The following is a 22,917-nucleotide window of genomic DNA, read 5'->3' as shown; positions in this document are numbered from 1 at the left end:
TTGTAGGCCATAGTTTGCGCCAAGCTTTAGAGTTTCGTTTTTCACAGAACTCCACGCACAAGACACATTACATATAGTATCTTTCAAGTTGTATTTCTTTTGAAATTCAATTATTTTGCCATCATAGTTTGTCAACTGCCTCATGAAATCACGTCTGTATAGCATTTTCAGATTTTGAATGACACCCTGATCCATGGGCTGAATCAAGCTAGTCACATTTTGGGGCAAGAACATTGCCGATATGTTGCCTTTCTTGAGTTCTTGTGCAAGTGGATGAGCACGGCAGTTGTCCAACAATAACACGACCTTGCTATCTTCTGGCAGTCCTTTCTCAAGTTTTCCTTTACACTCGACACGAAAACATTATTAAACCAAGCAAGAAAATTTTCAGCAGTCATCCAAGCATTACTTTGAGCTCTGTAATCAACAGGCAAGTGAGTGACTTTTTCAAACACCTTGGTTTTGCATACTTTCCGATTACTGTGAGTTTTACTCTGTGTGTACCTGCCGCAGTTGCGCAAATGAGTACTGTCACATGTTCTTTATTTTGCTTAAATCCAGGCACAGAAGTGTCGTTACCGCTAGCTAATGTTGTTTTTGGCAGACATTTCCACAGCAGACCACTTTCATCCACATTGTACACTTGCTCAGAGGTTAGGCAGTTTTCACTTACTAGCTTGGCAAAACTGGTACGAAATTCTTTCGCAGCATCTACATCAGCAGACTTCTGCTCGCCAGTCACATCCAATTTCCTTTAATCTAGTTAGCCAACCCTCTGAAAATGTACATGGTTTGGTGAGCTTCATTTTTACGTAGAACTCTTTCCCTTTTTCTATTAACATAGGTCCTGATAAGGCAGCACCTTTCAATCATTTTAAAGAAAACCAATCCCACAAGACACCGTCCAAGTCCTGCAGTTCAGCACTGTGTAACATTTTGCGGTTATCAAAAAACTTTTTTCCGACTCGCTGTTTAACATAAACTTTTTAAGCTTAGCACTACTCTTTTTTATGTCATAAACCGTAGTCTCGTCTATTCCATATTCTTCCCTGATGACAGCCACCTTTATACCACGTTCCAACTTTTTGCACATTTCCACCTTTTGTTTTAGTGTTAACGTCACGTACTTCCGTTTCACAGGCGCCATTCTTGCTACACAGAAAGTAATGAGCAGAGCGCTACGCCAATTGTTTAGTCACGTTGACCTTGGAAGTGCTGGGCTAGTACCGTTAGATAGCTGCCACTCTGGCAGCGCAGTGCAGCACAGCACTAATTGGGAAGCAGCAGCTAGGCACGGCCGCGCGGCACTGTGAATCGTGACACACACGTCAAAACAGTAATGATCATGTCACTTCGGAAATACCTCGGATTTCTGAGAACTTCGGATTCTCGGGCCACGAACTGGCGAGAGTTTACTGTATTAGACAAATTCATAAAGTATGCTATGTTAAATATTCGTAAGGAAACTAATATTCGTTATTTCAAAGTGTTAGTTTTCGAGGCCAAATCTAATACAAAAAGTTTATCATTCATATTTGTTTTTTTGAAAATTTGAAGATAGGCATAGGCCTAATGACCTTAAATTTGGTAACCGTGAGGGGTCATAACAATAGGGTTTTACTGCATCTTCAAAAAACTATTCTTTGATTAACTATAGGTATTAAATATTGTAGATATACTTTATTATGATTCAGTAAATATTTTTCATTTTTCTTGTTCTAAACGTATGAAAAGTTCCTGTTTCTGTTGTAGACAAAGCAGCTGAATGGAATGAACCACACAGCTGTGCGAGTCTCCGTAGCAACACTGCATCTGACGGCATCGGACTCAGCTCACAAGACTTACCAGATACCAGCAACTTATTCAAGCCAGAAGTGACTTACAGTGACCCCACAAAATTATCAAGCTGCACAAACCGTTATCCGGGATCCAATGAAAATAATTGTGTTAGCATTCAGGATATGTGCACATGTAAACCAACACAGGAGGAGCACATTTGTACACTAACTAAAATGAAAACTTACTCTTGTACAGTATGTTCAGCTAAGTTTACCCAGGTTAGTCATTTGCGGCAGCACACTCGTAAACATACTAGAAAAAAGCCTTTCTCATGTACAGTTTCTTCTGCTAAGTTTACCAAGTCTACTGGTCTGAAGCAGCACACTCTTACACATATTGGAGGAAAACCTTTCTCATGTACAGAATGTTCTGCTAAGTTTAAGTATGCTAGTACTCTGAAGCAGCACACTCGTTTACATACTGGAGAAAAACCTTTCTCGTGTACTGTATGTACTGCTAAGTTTACCCAGGCTAGTCACATTAGGCAGCACACTCATATACATACTGGAGAAAAACCTTTCTCATGTTCAATTTGTTCTGCTAAGTTTACCCAGGCTAGTCATCTTAGGCAGCACACTCGTATACATACTGGAGAAAAACCTTTCTCATGTACTGTATGTACTGCTAAGTTTACCGAGGCTAGTCATCTTAGGAAGCACACTCGTGTACATACTGGAGAAAAACCTTTCTCATGTTCAGTTTGTTCTGCTAAGTTTACCCAGGCTAGTAATCTGAGACAGCACAGTCTTACACATGCAGAAGAAAAACCTTTCTCATGTACAGTTTGTTCTGCTAAGTTTAGCTATGCTAATTCTCTGAAGCGGCACACTGTATCACACAGTGGAGAAAAACCTTTTTCATGTACAGTATGTTCTGCTAAGTTTACCCATGTTAGTAATCTGAGACAGCACAGTCTTACACATGCAGAAGAAAAACCTTTCTCATGTACAGTTTGTTCTGCTAAGTTTAGCTATGCTAGTACTCTGAAGCAGCACACTGTTACACACAGTGGAGAGAAACCTTTTTCATGTACAGTTTGTTCTGCTAGGTTTTACAATGCTAGAAGTCTGAAGCAGCACACTGTTACACACAGTGGAGAGAAACCTTTTTCATGTACAGTTTGTTCTGCTAGGTTTTACAATGCTAGAAGTCTGAAGCAGCACACTGTTACACACAGTGGAGAGAAACCTTTTTCATGTACAGTTTGTTCTGCTAGGTTTTACAATGCTAGAAGTCTGAAGCAGCACACTTGGATACATACTGGAGAAAAACCTTTTTCATGTACAGTATGTTCTGCTAAGTTTACCCTGGCTGGCAATTTGAAGCGGCACACTCGCATACATACTGGAGAAAAACCTTTCTCATGTACAGTATGTTCTGCTAAGTTTACCCTGGCTGGCAATTTGAAGCGGCACACTCTCATACATACTGGAGAAAAACCTTTCTCATGTACTGTATGTACTGCTATGTTTACCCAGGCTAGTCATCTGAGGCGTCACACCCGTACTCACAAATGAGAAGAACCTAATTTTGTTCAGGATATTCTGCCAAGTTCAAATCAGGCTAGACATCTGAGGTAACACACTCATACACACACTGGAGGAAATATATTTCCAATAAATATAATTTTTATTAAATTTAGTTATCTCTGTGTTCTGAACTTAATGCTATACATAGGATCTGTTACAACATCTGATGTAAATGTATTGTATTTGTCCTGTTTCTGATCTAATACAGGGTCCACCAGGGCTGTAGAAGTTGTGTTACTTGAACCATTGTCCATTAGTTAACAGGTCTTAGTTGTATTATTCAGGATAATTTTACACTTTATAGAAATGTAAATATTTATTAAATTTAATATTTCTTAATCTTAGTAACTTGTGAATTTGTACTCTATGTTTCATTAGATTTTAAAACACATCTTAAATTATTTTTTTGTCTATGAAATGCATGTTTACTTAGTATTTTGTTTTGTTTGCCTTTTAAAAAGCAAAGTTTAAATATTCAAATATCAAGCTGTAATTTTCGGAGTATCATTGTGAACCATATAAGGTTTTACAGTTCTTTGATTTATAAATAAAAAGAGAGGATCTAAGTTTGAAAAAGAAGGAAATAATTTTTTTTAGAACATTAGAAAGAATGATTTTGGATAGGAAAGAAGACTGATTCATGAATATATAGCTGATTCAAAATATGTTCTGAAAATTATTTAATACAACTTATTAAGAATATTGATTAAAAGAGAAGACATAAGAAAATTATGAAAGGTGAACTAATGAAATAATAAATAAGATATAAAAAGATATAAATAATTTTTCGACATTGAAGACCACTACAATAGTTCCCATATTTTACAAATCTGCGAATTGAAGGATGTTGTACAAGTTTACCATACTATGACTGCAAGAATAACCTCTAACCTGATAGAAGAACCGAGGGAGGGAGCGAGGGAGGGAGGGAGCAAGGAAGGAAGCTACTAGCAAGCAAGCCATACGACATTGCGATCATCAAAAACCCGGAGAAACAACACCACCAACTAGTCGTGGTTCCAGTTATAGTCAGCCGACTATAATAATTTAAAGAACAGACAACATCAGTTTCCAAGTGTCGATCCAGGACAACATTCTAGAACTACAATTCGTATTCAACAAGTGAGGTTGGTTTACGTCCATGCCCCAACGAGTTTAATCCTGTTTATTTAAAGTATTATCAACATTGGTAAAGGAATTATAAAATTGAATATCCGTAAATAATCATACAATTTAAAGATTTATCAAAAGACTGTAAATTCTTATTTTGTCTTCGAAAGTTAACCTGAACTGTTAAATTACTTACTGGAGAATTGACCCCAGTAAAAGTTAGTAATTACTGCAGGTGGTATTGTTTTAGTAATTTAATATCAAAGTCATAATATGATTGAATAATCTTCATTAGTATTTTGTTCTGTGTAATTTTGTTTTAATAAAACCCAGAGGTCTACGCTGTCCAACCTTGAGTTTAGCTGGCAATTAAATATTTTCTTGAACCCATAAAGATAGTAACTTATACCACCTTATTTGATAATTGATATCTTCTATTAAATAAAAATCTTGAGAAAATGATGACAATCATAAATCAAACCAAATGTTAAAAGTACGTAATTGAATTGTTAATTGACAGAAAACTAAACAATTTCCATTTATTATAGTTATTAAGTACCAATTTAAACTAGTTAAACAAGTTAATATTATTGGTTGAAAGAATATAATTTTCGATTGTACTTGGTCAACGTACATACAAAATGAAGTGGTAAATACACTAAATTTCACTTGGAAAGTTAAGTCGTGTCAGTGTACATAATTACCAATTTAAAATATGAAACATTAGTTTAACTTAAAATTAAATCTATCAAATCTATTCTTTTACATAATTGCTGAAATTAAAACTGGTGAGGAGAAAGTTATCATACTATACTTAATAATTTTTTTTTTAAATTCACTGGTTTGCTCTATAGTATAATTGAAATAATTGAATACGAAAACCAATTGTAAAGCAAGGACTTATGGATACATGCATAAATTATAATTTTTATATCCTCTGTTGATGTATATGTCCTTGGGTGAGAACATTCTTCAGTTAAGCAATTATGGGCCGTGAGAAAATAGACTTCTTTAATTTTGAAGCAAATATTATAAGTTTCCCAAATTAAAAAATGAATATTTTTAGTATTTATATTTATTAGCTATTGCACTGAATTATGCTAATCACAAATGTTTTGCTTTAGAATGTGCAGTAGTTAGGTGCACGCTAGCGATTTAAAGGTCCATGTAAAATTTCTTAAGTAATAGTAGTTCCGCAAATCCATATCTTTCTCGTTTGGACATCTGGTTAATTCAAAAAAGATTTAAAATGAAAAAGAATATATATATATATATATATATTATATATATATATATATATATTAATTTTTAGTCGCAGAGGTTTTTTTGTAAATCTACTTCAATTTGTACGTTAAAATCTTTTATCCATGTATTTTGTAGTATTAAACTAATACAATTTTTGTAGGAAAAGTTGTTTTTATTAAAAATAAACCACAGAATTCTTATTGTTTTACACATCTAAATGATTTCTTACATGTATTTGATGTAAAATTAATTTTAATGTGTAGTTTCATTAGTCCGGACCGGGTCGAGATTAGCGGAACTCCACTATAGCTGTCTGTCACAGAGGTTTAACTCTTGCCACTGTGTCTGACACTGCCAGCTGTTAGCTCTTGTTGACCCTGAGTGAGCAACGCTTCGGAAGTTCACGAGCTGTCTTTGGTGTGAATGCAGTGACCACCTGGCTTAATGAGCTGGCGGCAGAATTCAGAAGCAGAGAAGTTAAGGAAGCTTCCAGTGTGCAACAGAACTTTTTCAAAAATAAATTATTTGTTTTTAATTTTGTATAACTGCCCTGTCTTTGTTTTCTAGATGACTCTTGTAATTAAAAGTACAGAAAGTCCTCGGTTTACGTCGGGGTTACGTTCCTGAAAACCGCGATGTAAATAGAAACGACGCAAAATGAGCCATGTTTCATGCCACTGGCCGGCCACGGCCCAAGGTCGGCCGGAAGCGCTGGCATACAGACGTGACAACGGGCAATTTTATCAGCAAATGACAACCGACAGCGTGGGAAACAAGTCCAACTAGTACTTCTCAGCTTTATAGAATGGTTATTTAACCAGCTGCTTTATTACCTTTATTGATTGAAATATAAAGCAGCGGAGAGCAGGAAGCGTCCCTCATGATGTATGATAAGATAAGACGGTGAACGTGTAGCTTACGCTACATAGCATAAATTAACTACCGAAGGAAACAAAGAATTATAAACGAATTATATACAGTGTTAGGTTAAAATAAAGATTTACGGTCATTGTAAACGACGTTATTGTGAATCGGCGACAACTTAAATTGAAACATGAGTACTCAAACATTAGCGACGTTAATCCGAAACGACGTAAATCGGTACGACGTAAATAGAGGACTTACTGTACTGTATGCTTAAGATAGTTCAAACAAGTTAAAAAGTATCAAATGTTTTAACTGAAGGGCTAGCAGGACCAGAGATGAAATATTTTGCAAATGCAATCGCTTATACAAGGCGAAACATCAAAGTGATTTTTTAAATAATTCAGAAAAAAAGTGTCAGAATATGTTTCTTCATTTAGTTGAATGTATTTGTATTCATTGTGGAATATCCATAATCTGTATAAATAAATATGTATATGTTATGTATGTTTTTATAAATAGCTAATCTTCAAAATTTCTTCACTGATTGCTTTGAAATTCTGATACTATGTTGCATTTGTATACGTGCATGTTTTTTATAATAAAAAATATTTTAAAAAATTAATGGTGGAAAAAATTTATTTTAAAAATGAGCACTGTAACCCAGTACACATGATAGAAAAGAAACTTCTTTGGCAATTCAAACCTGACTCATAAATGCTCTCTTTGTATCTCTTTGGCTGCAGAGAAATTTTATAACCATGGTTGTGTGAAGTAACAGAGATGGTGTTTGCTATCATAGCCATGTTAATACTGGAATTCAGTATGAGAATGAACCCTATCTGCATAGAATAACCATTGTTGGTTATAATGAAGTTAACGCTAATATCTTGCAAATGTGTTGGTATCATATTTGTTTAGCAATATTCACGACAATATTCCATTTTTCCTAGTCATCCTGGTGAGTTCTTTATTAGATATTAAACAAGTTGATAGCATTCATAGCCTTCAAACCACTACAGTTGCTAACCAGTTGACTTAAAATACAGAACGGACACCCACTTCATAGACTAATATCTTCATGTTTAAAACAATGTTTCATCAAAACATTGCATTAACACATTGACTGCCATGTCAGACATATATGACTGACACCACTGCATTCCTGCAAGGCCATGCCTGGCAAATATGACTGACAATCAATATTTCACAGCAGGCTCTGTGAGGCATATATAACTGACACTAAATTGAACTTTACATTATAGGCTGTGACACTCCTTTGAGTTCCACGTTGGGTTTGCTTAGGTTTTGTGTGTGATCGAGGCGCGGGCGCAATCGTGCACGCTATCTGTGTGCTAGCGCACGCGGCGATCTGGTTAGTTGCGGGTTTTGTCGCGCTGCGCTGCGAACTGGTGTGTTTGACGTGCGAGCGTTAGTTTTTGTGCTGTTGGTACGCGAGGGAATTTAGCGCTCGAGTGAAGGAATTGGTAGTATTGGGCGTGCGTTAGGGAGTTGAGACGAGACAGCTGGTGGTGGGAGTTGATGTGAAGCGCTGGAACGAAGAATGTCGTACCTACTGAAGAGAAGGGTTGGAGTAGGAGAAAAAGAGGGTTAGCTGTGGGGAAGCCTTCGCAACATAGGACTGGATGTTAAAATGAAAATTCAGCTGCGCGGCCGAGACAACGGTACAACGGAATAGAGGCTCACCTTTCATCGATTAGCTAACGAGAGTTATGAATTCAATCAGCATTCGTTTCACGAGGGATTGTGACGATGAGTAAGCAAGTGGAGAAAGAAATGAAGCCGAATTGCGTCGGAGTATTGGACTGATCACGAGAATAAAACGTTTTGCTCTGATAAATCTACACGTCGGGGTGCCAGAAGTTGTAATAATATTTTTTGCCGAGGACAAGAAGGAAGTTTACTGCAGAGAGAGTATTTCATGGCGAATGAAGATATGAAGAGTGCTGCTACGAGGATGCCGTGTTTTACCTGCTTGGATATTGAAGTAGAAGCTGGAGTCTACGAATAGAAGTTTTGTGAAATCAGTGCAGCAGTGATGACGTCAGCGCGGCGACTTCAAGGCACGTCAGCGGCTGGAGAGAATGGGGCCGCTCCTCCGACACTTCTGTAAATTGCTGGGGCAATTTGATTTTTCTTCATAGATCAGTTTTCCTTCAAACTGTAAGTGTTGACATTTTTATTTTTTTTGTGGATGTATCGAAGATTTATTTCTCTCTTAATTAGGAGTCTAGGCATTTGTAGGTTTTGCTCAGATTGAATATTTTGTTTTGTCTCGTGGAGTTGTGCTCTGATTGACCGCTATGTTGTGTCGCTTTTCTTTCGTTGTTGCTTTTTGCTGCCGACTAACTATTCGGCTGTAAATTCCGGCGATTAGTAAATGCTGAGGCTTAGTCAGGTTTGCCACACAAATAGGATGAGTAGTTTGTAAAAAAAAAAAAATTCTTACTTTCCTGCTAGAGTAAAGTTGATTTTATTCTGTTGGAATTTAAATTATATTTATTATATTTATTGGTGCTCACCTTGTTTATCTTCATAAAGTAAATTCGTAACGGAAATAGTGAACCGAGGAAACTTTTGTTCTTGGTTTGGTATAACTATAATACTTGTTAGGTGATTATTAATTTTATAAATGTTTTGTGGCATTATATTGTGATTACAATTTACATAGTAGGTATAGACTTTATTGCCAGTCCAGCTTGAAGCATTTTACCAAAATAGGTGTTTTATTATAATTTGTTTTAGCACAAGTGCAGGTACATTCTTAAATACTCAGTAACTCTATCTTGGTGCTCCAAAATGTATTTATGATTGTGAATAGGCCAGTGATCTAATGTGTATGATATTGATGTGTGTAATAGTACCTGAACAGAGAAATTTTAAAATATTTAAATATTTTTATATTGGTTGTTTACATATGCTATTTTGCTATATATATATATATATATATAAATTTTTTATGAGATTTTTAGTGGGGTTAAGTGGTCTGGTGTAACCGGTGCACCGGACCACGGGGGGAGGTGGTTCCAGAATTTGTGAGCCTGGAGGTGGTATTGGAGGGGAACGGCCTGTATGCCCCCTTTGCTAGAGACCTTGACCCCCATTGATTATCCTATTTTATGTGTCTTTATATGATTTTAAGACTGTTGGAGTCTGTAACTGAAGTAATGCCTTTTTCTGATGTGGAATATTTACTGTGTATATTTTTCTTTTTGGAACTGAATATTATAAACTAATACCATCAGCCTGGGTTTATTATTATTGTAATCCAGCCTTCTGCTTGGTCCCTATTAGTGTTTTCTGGCCCGGTCAGGCAAAAGAGGGGGTTACAAGGGTTAGTGTGTGGCCTCTTGAGAAACATTTAACTCAATCCTCGTGGCTTCTCTGTGTTGACTGAACAAAATAAAGGGAATTATAGGTGAGACAAAATCTGCTGTATGAAGTTTCCAAATAAAAACTTTCATTATTTTTTTTAGTCATTCTGCACAGAGGTAGTGTGTACTACATAAATAATAAAAACATTACATTTGAAACTGTTTTACAGATTTTTTGTATAACTTACATACTTATTTTTGGGCAAGAAAATGAGATTATTCCACATAGTATTATTTAGCTATGTTATTTACAAAAACATTTATTATGGTTACCATCTTGATAAAAAAAAAAACACACAATGAAACTAATAGGCCTATCAATAACAAAAAAAAAAATACATTTATTTATTTTCTTTCAGAAAATGTCATTGGCCTTTTGATCAGGAAACATGAGTCCATGTCTTCTGCATGAACTGTACAAAAAATACATTTATCACTCTAGTAGCACAATCTAAAGTATCAAATACATTGCAGAAAGCACTTCAAAATGACTGTGTGACAACTATCTTTGGTGATGTTTACCAAAACATTCCAAACACATGAAAGGTTCATTTTGACAGTCACGACAAAATGTACTCACTTGCCTAACCTTCTTTCTGGCAGCAACTCTTCCCTCAAGTCTTCAGATTCGCATAGCACAACACACACATCCGCCTCAGTTTCCTGTTGTTCTGTGCCACCTTTGTTGAGAGAACATGCAAGTTACGGCAAGTTGGATTTTCACGTCTTTCTGCTGATTTGGGTAAATCCAAAAAACTTGCAGTGATATCTTCTCTGAACCAAGTTATTTTTGCTTGCTTTTGTGTGGCAGTCTTGTACACTACAAGAGCATTGACAATGCAAATGCCAAGTAGGTACTCTAGCCCTAGTTTTCTGTACCATTTTACACCCTTTCTTAGAGTAGTTGCATATGAACACATCTGTTCAGAGACGTCAATACCAATTTTTCCCTTGTTATAATCACAACCAGTGGCTTTGATGTACTTTTTCTATCTCTCTTACTTGTTGATGTATTGAGGTCTCTGCACTCTACTATTGCTGGGGCGTGCTTTGTTGAAAGCAATCACACATCATGTGTACTTCTCCATTTCATTACCATAATGCCATTTTCATCTTCTTTTGCAGTAATGTCTCCTCTCTCTAATTTTTTTCAAAACATCTTTAGGAATTTTTTATTTTTTGTTTTGTCTCACTGTACAAACTACGCGAGTCTTTTTCTGCAAGAATGACAATGCCAGTTCGTAGCTAGTAGGTATAGAAGTTGTCTACAAACAATGTGCGCCCTTCATTCAGCAGTCCTTGTGACAATTCTGCACAAACTGTTCGAGCAAGTCCAAAAGTCTTATCATAATACTCAGATTTCTCAGCATATATTTTGCTATGAAAGTAAAACACAGATTAAAACGCAACCATAATGGATCTTGGAGTATTATTCATACCTTTCAGCATGTCAGTTGCATTTGTCTGACATGGCCTCATTTTGTGCTAACTTACACGGCCGTGTAATGAAGTTAGCACAAAATGAGGCCATGTCAGACATATGTGACTGACACATTTTATCATTTACTATTGCAAAAATATAAACGATAACAAGGTCAATTGAGCATACGATTCTTCTTTTTAATAAAATTAATATGTCCAAAGGATAAAACATGTTTGGCCCCGGGTTTTTCTATTACCGAAACTGCCATGGCAGTCAATGTGTTAATTAAAGTTCAGACTTAAAATTGTAATTTTTTTTTACTCTCGCACCCATAGAAGTTTCACTTAATTGTGAAATTTAACATATTAGAATAATGTGCTTTCTCTTTTCTTTCTTCTCCACTTAACCAGACTGAGCTGCAGCAACGCGTGGTCGGTACAGCTACTTGCGTATAAGAATGAGGTCGGTTTTGCATGAAAGCATAGATGGTTTGCTAAATGGAATGTCAATTTTTTTTTTAGTACAACTTAATAAAGAGAATAATTTATAGGAAGATGAGTTTTAATACATTTATAATTCTTTTATTTTCTGCAGACCAAGTAGATTAGATTTTTTCTGAAAATTTGAGGAAACTTAAACTTATGAAAAACGACTTCATTGCTCCATTACTCCTATTTCAAGTATGGAATGTTTTCAGTTAAAAGAAATTCAAATTAATGTGTTTTATTAAATTATTTTAGATGAATAGGCAACAAACACATTTTATAGTTGAGAGATTTTTTTTTTAAAACATGCTGTGATAACGGTAACTGAATCGATAATCAGTGATAATGAGTATTATATGTGGTAAAGTTATGTCGGAGTGGCACTACATTAAATGTAAGCACATTTTGATACTTATGATCCAGGCATATGTACATAATGTACGTCAAGTGAATCAGGTCTTGAAAAATTATTGTGTTAAAAAACCTGTAACTTGGGTTCATAATGATAATTCGCTTCATTAATGGTTGTTTCATGACAGGGCATTTATATCCAGAATGCTTATAACATTAACAATGATACAATTAAAATTGAAAATGTTTGATTTCTTATGTGTCATCTAACCTGTTTTCTTAAGATGTATTTCGGACAACAGATATATTAAAATTTTTGTGTAAATATCATCATCAAATATCTTTCCATGATAAAATATAAGATAATATAAAATCTAATAAATTACATGAGTTTTCCTTTAATTGTTGTTCATGTTTCTCTTTATTAACATATAAATTGTTCCTGTTTCTGTTCTAGCCACAGCAGCTGGATGGAATGAACCACACAGCTGTGTGGGTTACCATGGCAACACTTCATCAGGATGCATCGGACACAAATCCCAAGACTCGCTGGATACCAGCAGCTTATTCAAGGGAGAAGTGACCAACACTGACTGCACAAAATTATCAAGCTGCACAACAAGTTACCTTGGATCTACTGATAATTGTGTTAGCATACAGGATAGTTCATGCACTTATACACCAACAGAGCAGAACACTAATATACATAGAGGCAAACAACCTCTCTCATGTCAAATATGTTCTGCTAAGTTCAGCTGTTCTAGTCATCTGAGACGGCACACTGGTCTACACACTGGACAAAAACCTTTCTCATGTACAGTTTGTTCTGCTAGGTTTAACAATGCTAGTTCTCTGAAGCAGCACACTTTTATACACACTGAAGAAAAACCTTTCTCATGTACAGTTTGTTCTGCTAGATTTAACAATGCTAGTTCTCTGAAGCAGCACACTTTTATACACACTGAAGAAAAACCTTTCTCATGTACAGTTTGTTCTGCTAGATTTAACAATGCTAGTTCTCTGAAGCAGCACACTTTTATACACACTGAAGAAAAACCTTTCTCATGTACAGTTTGTTCTGCTAGATTTAACAATGCTAGTTCTCTGAAGCAGCACACTTTTATACACACTGAAGAAAAACCTTTCTCATGTACAGTTTGTTCTGCTAAGTTTAGCCTGGCTAGTAATCTGAAGCAACACATACATATACATACTGGAGAAAAACCTTTCTCTTGTACAGTTTGTTCTGCTAAGTTTACCCAGGCTAGTCATCTTAGGCAGCACACTCGTATTCATACTGGAGAAAAACCTTTATCTTGTACAGTTTGTTCTGCTAGGTTTAGGAATGTTAGTAATCTGAAGCGACACATACGTATACATACTGGAGAAAAACCTTTCTCTTGTACAGTTTGTTCTGCTAAGTTTACCCAGACTAGTCATCTTAGGCAGCACACTCATATACATACTGGAGAAAAACCTTTCTCATGTACAGTTTGTTCTGCTAGGTTTAGCAAAGCTTGTAATCTGAAGCAGCACACACGTATACACGCTGGAGAAAAACCTTACTCGTGTACAGATTGTTCTGCTAAGTTTACCCAGGTTAGTCATCTTAGGCAGCACACTCGTATACATACTGGAGAAAAACCTTTCTCTTGTACAGTTTGTTCTGCTAAGTTTACCCATGTTAGTCATCTTAGGCAGCACACTCGTATACACGCTTGTGAAAAACCTATCCAATAAAGAGAATATTTGTCACACTTAACTTATTTTAGTGTTTTAAATATCATATTATACAAATGCTCTGTTATAACATTTCATATTCATTATAGTATTTGTCCTGTTGCCGATCCAAAGGAGGTTAGTGATGGGGGCTGCAGCCCTTTTTTAACTTGAATAGTGACCATTAGTTAACATGTCTAAGTTTCATAATTGCATTATCTGAATACAAAATCAAAGTGTACTTTATAAGGCATTATGGTTACATGTAATTATTTTATTTTTTGTTTCTTTTACTGACATGAATATGCTTGGGTAAGGTGTATCTTCAGTTAGACACTAGGGCTATGTGCAAACAGACGTTTTTTTGAAGCAAATATTCCATTTTTTTTTTTTAATTTTTAATCTTTTTTTTTACTTATTTTCAGTATTCACTTAAGTTTACAAAAATGCAATTTGTATTAATTATTTGCTAAATAGAAAGTGCTGGTTAGTTGCTCAGAAGTGATTTAAAGGGTCGTGTATAACCTTTAAAGTAGTTTCACAAAATTCTTACAGAGTGCAGTGTCGTAGCTGCCAATCACAGAGGATTGTCCTTCACCTCTGTTTCAGACAGCCAACCACTAGCTCATGTTACTCAGAGATAAAACTGAGCACATATAATTTACCTTCTAACTGGCTAATGATCTCAACATACTTTCACATGGCTGGCTGTGCATTTAACTGAGAAAAAGTGTGTCTCGCGAGTGCCTGTCTCTGGTATAGTCCTTTCGTGGGTATTACAACCTGTTTATTAGATATAATGATAATCAGTGAAATTAAAGAAAAATCTACATTAATAAATGATTCACATCTGAAGAACAAAGTGAATTTCCACATTTTGTTACTACCCTGTTTTATCACATAGTCGTCACACTTTTAGTACAGTGTAACTCTGTTAAGACATTTCAAGGGACTTTCTTCAAAAAATTTTTAATGTGGATAAAGTGACCAATGGTAACATTTTCTTATGACAACTGGGGCCTAAGAAGCTTAAATTTCTTATTGAAAATATAATTCTACTTGAATAAATGGTTAAATAAAAATTTTAAAAATGTATACAAATCTACAAAACAAAAATATTTCTAGCATCTGCTTAGAATAACTTGACAATGAAAATTATGTCCTAATGTTTTTAGGGTATCCTATACTTATAACTTTTGTCATTTTGATACACACTTACTACTAGGGCTGTCCAGTTCAGGGCTTTATTGCTGTGTTCGAATCCGGTTCGGGTTTACATCAAGAACCTCGTTTCTCGATTCCAGTATTGGTTCTTGTAAATAAAAAAAATTATCTATTTTGCTACAATAAATATGAATGAAGTTTACTGGTTCAATATTTAATTATTGAAAACAATTAAAAACCACAGAAAAGAAGCGTACTCTTTACCTTAGCCTAAAACTTTATTTGTTTGAGTATTTTAAAACTAACCTCAAACCTTTGCTGTCATCAAATTCCTGATAGCAAAGATACTTTCTAATTTTATGATTTATATAATTGAAACTCATTTATATATTTTTCTTACAATTCCTGTATTCAGTTTTGATGTTGGTAGTTTTACAACGTACTGTATGCTTGCATGGTTTGTTTATATTGTAATTGGCTGGAAATAGTAACATTCTAACTGACAAAAAACAGTACCACCAATATACGAAATGAAGTGAAAGATGATACATTGTTTCAACGGTATTTGTGCCATCACTGTTTTGTTATTGTTTGAAACTTCTTCTTTGTTAAGCAGAGAACACATGGAAAAATGTTTGTAGCAGCCAGCCACTATTAACATCAGGAATTCTATGAATGTATATACAATGCTTTAACGAAGATAAAAATTAACCAATTAAATTATTATGGCCAAAAAATTGGTGAAACCTAGATGGCTTGTTCCGGTTCCTGTGTCTCCAGAAAATTTGTTGTAACTATACCCTATTACATAACTTTTTTGTGCCTTGTTACATTGCAAGATGTTGGCAACATTGAAAGAATGTGTGGTATTTTCCCTTTCCCACATGATTAACATATCACCACGCGAAGTAACAAAAAGAAACAAATTTTCCCGGAACCAAAACCGAAGATTTTAAGAGTCAGTTCCACGTCAGGTATTTTAAAGGGAACTGAAACCGGAACCAAAAAATCACATGGGAGTAATAATCACGAAAAAGTGAAAGATATCAAATTTTGTTTTCTCAGCACCAGAGAGTGTGCTAGATGCATGCCATCTGCGAGCTATCGATATTGATATTTGACTACGTGTACGCACTTTTTACAGGCAATAACGTAACCAATCATGATGCCAACTAGTGCTGGCTACCTTTTCATACGCACTACACAGAGGTGACGGAAGAATTTACACATCTACCAACTATTTATTTCTTTCAATTAATTAAGTAAACTGTAATGTAATGTATAATGGATTTTAACTTTAAATATTCATTTTAAACCAGTACAGGATTTTTAGGCAATCTTTTACATAGGAAAAAATAACGTACTACATATGGAGGAAATGGCGGGACCGAAAAATTTAACCGTATTAGATGGGAAATGGTATTGTACTGTGCGGGAACTTATCAAACAAGTTTTACTGAACTATAATGAAGTTTGAAAATAAGGGGTGCAATTTTTATGCAATAAAAAGCATTTTTTTTAGGTTAATTTTTTTCATAATACATGATGCATGGAAAGTATGTTTAATTAAAAGAGCAGACCATACAAAAGCACCCCAAATATTTTAATTAATTATTTATTCAAGATTTTGTTAAAAAAAATTTTCATCATGATTCAGAAGTCATTAACGTGTCTTTTCCATTGTAACCTGGAAGAGAGAAAATGAAAACATTAAAAATTACACAATAGGTACCTAGTCCAAATAAAACACATACTGGTAATTTATCTCAAAAGAGATATTCGGCATCACTTATTTCCGTACTTGAAGAAAATATATTTCTGTCGAGGTGGTTTTCTGAATCGTTTCCATTCCCATCACGCTGCCAGATGTGATCTTCACTTCCATCAATAGTGATAGAGATACTAATTTTCCTGAAGCTTTGACTACCAGTTCAAAAGATTTATCTGGTACCAGCTTGCCATTATCCACTCGCATACTTTTTACAACAATGCCTTTTTATTTTTCTTGTGGGATATTGTGCATGTTCACCAGTTGACATCCATTCTGCATAATAACTGTGTTAACTGTCTTTGAAAGGCATATTCACACACACATCAAATGGTTGTAAAACTTACATTTGGACACTTAAAATTATGCCTTCGATTATTTTCAGCTCTGGCTACACAAGGTGACCTTGGAAACTGTAAAGCAAAGATAGCTGTGTAAGTAACAGCCTAGAACGATTATTCCATGCACACTTCACCCAGTCCAACGTTAACTTCTAGTCCATCCACACTTTTTCTGAGTTCATACAAGCATTCCACGTGGAAAATTCCTTTAGGAAAGTTTTACGTTTAATAATGTGTGGTAGTAGTTAACTTCTGTCAGCCTTTATTACAGCGTGAAATTGCATCTCATCTTCTCATTTCCTGTTCTTATTGTAACACTTACTGCATTTTTTTCCAAACAAGTAGGGTGTAACGGAATATCAAAGTAGACAGGCGTCTGGTATGCATTACCAATTTAAGTAAGCATTCATGCAGAATCTTCAAGCTTGCGGACTGAAAACGGGGAATCTTGCAATTTTTTCTATGTAATCTGCAGGAAGCCATTATAACTATTCAGACATATACATACATTTATATTTATATTATTTACAATTTTTTCAGGCAGGACATGCACTGATCCACTGTGCCATGCCCCTGACTTTACGTCAATTTAAAACATATTGTTGAAACGTAAATTCAACATAACTAACAAATTCTTTTAATATTTAAAAAAAAAAAAAAACTGCATTTGTACATATTACACATTTACCAGGCACCCAAATGAAAACAAGTATTGCATAAGCTATAATCAGGCAAACGAAACACTGACAATTTATTCACTTTATTTTGGTAGCCTCAATTTTATTGATCTGGCATACCAGGCATTTTGCATATTCTACTAATTTGTATAGAACGTGATTTTTTTTATTACAAAACAAGCACTAAATATTTCTTGCACAGTTTAAAAAGTGATTAGTCATCCAGTAGTTAAATTAACATTATAAAGATAACACTTCGGATTCAAACGGCTTGTCCAAGTTTTTTTTTTTTTTTTTTTTTTGCTTGTAGTTCTGGGCTCACCAACAGATAGCGCCACTTGTCGCTGTATGAGTCATACTTCTGTATATCTTCGTCCTTGTTCTGTGAGCGAGTTGGCACCCCGGCCGTTAGCGTGGCAATGTGTGTTAAGTCTTACGTCGGTACGACTGGTCTTACGTCGGCAGTCTACGCGGACGGGAGCGCTACGTAACGCGCAGTGCGAGCGATAGTGTTTTTGCGAGCCATTGAGCGGTGTATGACTTGACTACGTGGCTCGAAGCACAAGAAATACTGGGCAAGGCCCGGTGGAGGCTATATTTTCTACTAGACCATCGCCAGCGCAGTTTACGGTAAGTTCATTTGATCTGACATTTTATTCTGGTGGTGGATTGGATGGTCAACGAATGCATGGCTCACAGACTTAAATCAGATGGTTTGTCATAATTTGGTGTTTGAGCAAGTTCATAGTTTAAGATGTTTGCCTGCTAAAGAAACATTCTTGAATATTGTTTATAATTATAGTTAATTTTTTTGGTACGTGCCCAGCAAGTTACAAAACTGTCCCTCACTTCGTAGGTAGTATTCGTAAACTTGGTGATTACTACATTTGCTGTCGTCGTTTAGTTTAGAACTGTGAGACGTATTTAAAAATTGTGATTTTTGAAGTGAAGCTTCATTCCTGAGATGGTAACAAATTTCGAGCGTTACGAAAGTTACGTTGGCATGAGGGGAACTACTAGATAATAGGTGAGGGAAATAGTTAGGTACTTGGTGGAGGAACCGGGAGAGAAGGCGACGGCAGGGAAAGGTAGAAATGATGAAGCATAATTGCTCTATTGCGTTCTTGCTTATGCTATTGTGCTACTGCGCTCTTTTACTCTCGCGAATTTTGCACTAGTTTGTTGGTGGTGGACGTCGCGCTATCCCCACTCCGGGGCCGGTGGCACTGACGGTGATCGCTGGAGCAGCCTTGAGCGGGCTCCACGTGGTTGAACCCCACCACGCTGCAGGGATAGGCGGGTCGCCTGCGCCTGACGCCACACCGGCTTGGGAAGAGGGCAGCAAACCGGGTTTGAGCTTATTGTTGTGCACCGCGCCACGGGCCGTCTAGCAAGAACATACTGTTCTTTCATGTATGTATTATGAACTTAATTACTCGAATAATCAGTTTTATTAAACTGACTACACACGTCCATTTGGACAACTAGTTAAGCTCCATAAACTATCTAATTATCAGCAAGCTTTAAGTTTACGAACAATTTAACATTTAAGTTTTTTTATAAATGTGCGAAAACTTTTAGTACTTACTTTTATTCAAAGAATAATTATTTATTTATTCTTGTGGAAATGAGTGATTTAATTTGAGATCATACCCACATCCTTACTATTCTCAATTATTATCTCTTGTTCTATTAAAAAATATTGGTAATTTATCTCGTGTGTGTGTGTGTGTGTGAGAGAGTGAGTGAGTGTGTGTGTGAACCAGTATAATTATATTTCTCAGCAAAATATTGATAATTCAATAAAAATTATTCAATATTATTCATAAAAATATGCAGAGGTAGATTTTATCATACAAAAGATAAAAAAATTAAAAAAAGAAATTACTTCCTCAAAGAATAGCAATTTTTATTGCCTAAATGGTTTGGTTGCAAAAACCTATTAGTCTCAGGCCGAATTGGATATTTCATTTTCTTCTGGATCAATCATTTCATCAATGTTTTATCCCTTGTAACATGTCAGGCTACCAAAGAAATCTGCTGAGATGGCTTCGTCATGAGGAGCACGTTTCTTTTCTTGGGCTCTTCGTGAGGAAGCCATCCTGGGAGGTTTCTCCCGGGTTGCGGAGTTTCGCTGATTTTTTTTTTCTGTTTGTTTCAATTTTAGTATGTTAGAATTTGAACGAATGTTTTTACCTTTATATTTAAGCATTTATCAATGTGTCTTCATTGTGGGTTTCAAAATATAAAAAAAAAATATCTTTAAATAATACCTTTAATACACTTGAGCAAAATGCAGGATTTTGTATCTCTAAAAAATGTATACAAATAAAAAAACACTCATAAAATAGTATTATAAATATGTCCATACAACAACCGTATTTTACGTAACTTGCCTAAAAATATTCAAACTCCATATTGCATGATTACGAGTTTCTTTTTACTAATTGAACGACACATTTTTATATAATTTAGCTCATTTTCCACTTAACTGACTTAGATTATGGACAAGAAAAAAAATTGTTTTCATTGCCGTGATTCTAACCGGAAAAGTTAATAATAAGTGCGCTCTCTGCCGATGTTCTATTAAGTCAATTAAAGGAATGTGAGTATTATAATTATAATTATCATTAGGGATTTTAAACCTTGAGACTACTTTTTACTATGACTATTTTAGTTTACCTAATATATTTTACTGTAGTTTCACTGTCATAAATACCAATGTACACTAATGTTTACGAAAATGATTACTATAAACGGGTTTACTACACGTGACAGCTATCTTTGAGATCCTTTTCCATGAATTTACTCCTACCGAGAGCTTATAATACATAAAAATTTTTTAAAACTTCTTACTATCAAATTTGTTCAAATTTATTTCACCTTTTAAATCTTAATGCTTCTCCGATCCAACAGGTTGGGTTATGGTGTATGTTTATGGCAATATGGGTACTATATCTGAAATTATCTGGTCACTCTTCCGGCATGATCAACTGTAAGATACGGAAATTCCATCAGTCCGTGTTGATTTCAGCACAGTTGGTGTACATTTAATTGAACCAATAGCCATTCAGTTCCCAGCGAAATACGTGCTGGCTGCACTGTAGATGATGCTGTTGTTTATTTGGAGCTCATATAGCTCTCGGTCGCGTAAAATCACTGGATGGTCTCTCATTAGTACTTCATTGCTTTAAGATAACAAGAAAAGTTCCATGTAATGTTGACACAGTAGCTGAAATGACTAGATTACGTGAACATATAGTCATTATGAAAATGAAAGAAGAGAGCACCTCACATTTTTAGTTATTCAGAGTTTTGGTGCATTATTTGGCTGATAAACAAAAAAAAAGTTTTAAATTGTATTTTTTAAAATTTCTAGTTCATTCAACGATAAAAGCATGAATTTATTAGTTTTTTTTTTTAAACTATAAGCTTAATTTATTATTTAGCCTCAAAATAAAAATATTGAATATGGGTAATTGAAACAAATTAAAAGTACTAAATATTAATGATTAAAATATTTATTTGCTAAATAAACTTTAAATTAGCCATTAATGTTCTCGTAATCTATTCATTTCAGCTAATGTGTCAATATTACATGGAACTTTTCTTGTTATTTTAGAACAATCAAGTTCTTCTACTTGGGGACCATCCAGTGTCTTTACACGACTAAGAGCTACATAAGCCTGTCCGGCAGCAAAGAGACGCAATCCTAAACAAACAACTGCATAATCTACAGCGCAGCCTTACATTTTATGCACCGTAGAAGGTCAACTCAGTGTTAAAGGCAGCATTCGCCTTGCAGCAGTACCATACCTGTATTTCGCTGGAAACTGAATGACTATTGGTTTAATCATATGTACACCATCTGTGCCAAAATCAATACGGGTTGATGATCACGCCGTAAGAGTGGCCAGATAATTTCAGATACAATACCCGTATTGACATTAACGAATCCCGGGCACTTTTTCCACCATGAACCGACCTTGGAAACACTCTTTTATACATATATATATATATATATAGTTATGTACGTGACATTGGCCGGGACACGTGCAGGGCTGGCTGGCGACTGCCGCAACATGATAAGTGCCACGCGTGCCTGGAAGATAACAAGGATTGTCGCTTTCCCCCTTCCTTCCCTCCACTCCCCGCGCGGTGCCCTGCCTTTGACACGTAACTGACACCGGACAGCTGGGAGTTACGCGAGCCGCCGACACGTGTTTTCGAGAGATTTCTGCCGTCGGGACGGCTCGCGATGACGCGACAGGCCCCGGCCGCTCTCGTGAGTTCTGGAATTGCGCTGGGGCCTACATATAGGCCCGAGGACGTCAGGGCGGAGTCAATCCGTTCGGAGTGTTCAGTCGGGAGTTCTTCCGCGGCGGAGATTCCGGGCGATTACGCCGCGTGTGCGGCAGAGTGGCGAAGTCCTTGGACGAAGGTTCCAGGGCAGGGAGTGAGTGAGTTCAGTGGAGTCGGCAGTTTTCCTGCGGCGGAGTTTCCGGGCGATAGAGTCGCGGGCGCGGCGGAGTCCCGAGCGAAGTTGCGAGCGAGGAGTCGAGCGGATACTCGGCGAAGGGGAAATGCGGCGGCGGCGGCGGAGTGCGGCGTAGGAGTCCCGCGGCGGAGACCCACGAGGGGTGCTGCGGCGAGAGTTGCGCCAGAGGTGCGGCCCAGCGAGGTGTGCGGTGTGTGAAAACGAGTGACTGGGGAAGCAACATTATTTTTAAGTGCAATTGAGTATTTGCCATTTTTAGAAGATTTTTGTAACTGACATAAGCAGTGGCAATAAATAAAACTGTGTATTATAATAAAATCTTTAACTGGGCTATCCTTTACGAACCTGCGGTAAATCGTAACAATATGTTTATGTGTATATATATACATTTTCGAAATTTAGGGACATTACACAAACACCCCCCCCCCCCCCCCCCCCCATTTTTTCCGAGGGGTATAAAGGCGACTTCGGAAAAACTCTAAATTGAAAAGAATATACTTTTCAGATTT

General features: G+C 36.1%; 1 protein-coding gene across 9 annotated transcripts in view; it reads left to right on the top strand.

Annotated features, from left to right (window-relative positions):
• Positions 1 to 21,380, top strand: part of LOC134541257 (gastrula zinc finger protein XlCGF26.1-like) — a 237,742-nt gene extending 216,362 nt beyond the window's left edge. For 6 of the 9 annotated variants that reach the window (XM_063384540.1, XM_063384537.1, XM_063384536.1 and 3 more), the window contains one exon: positions 1,753 to 9,362. In XM_063384540.1, coding sequence (XP_063240610.1) covers positions 1,753 to 3,356 — 1,604 coding nt within the window. In that variant the 3' untranslated portion in view covers positions 3,357 to 9,362. Of the gene's footprint in view, positions 1 to 1,752; positions 9,363 to 12,698 lie in introns of those variants that run through there. The other 3 variants (XM_063384543.1, XM_063384542.1, XM_063384541.1) reach the window with 1 other exon arrangement.
• The last annotated feature ends 1,537 nt before the right edge of the window (positions 21,381 to 22,917 follow it).

This window comes from Bacillus rossius, chromosome 18 (genome assembly GCF_032445375.1).
Source record: "Bacillus rossius redtenbacheri isolate Brsri chromosome 18, Brsri_v3, whole genome shotgun sequence".
Taxonomy (NCBI): domain Eukaryota; kingdom Metazoa; phylum Arthropoda; class Insecta; order Phasmatodea; family Bacillidae; genus Bacillus; species Bacillus rossius.
Note: the sequence above shows the minus strand (reverse complement) of the source record. Positions and strands in the feature narration are given on the sequence as shown.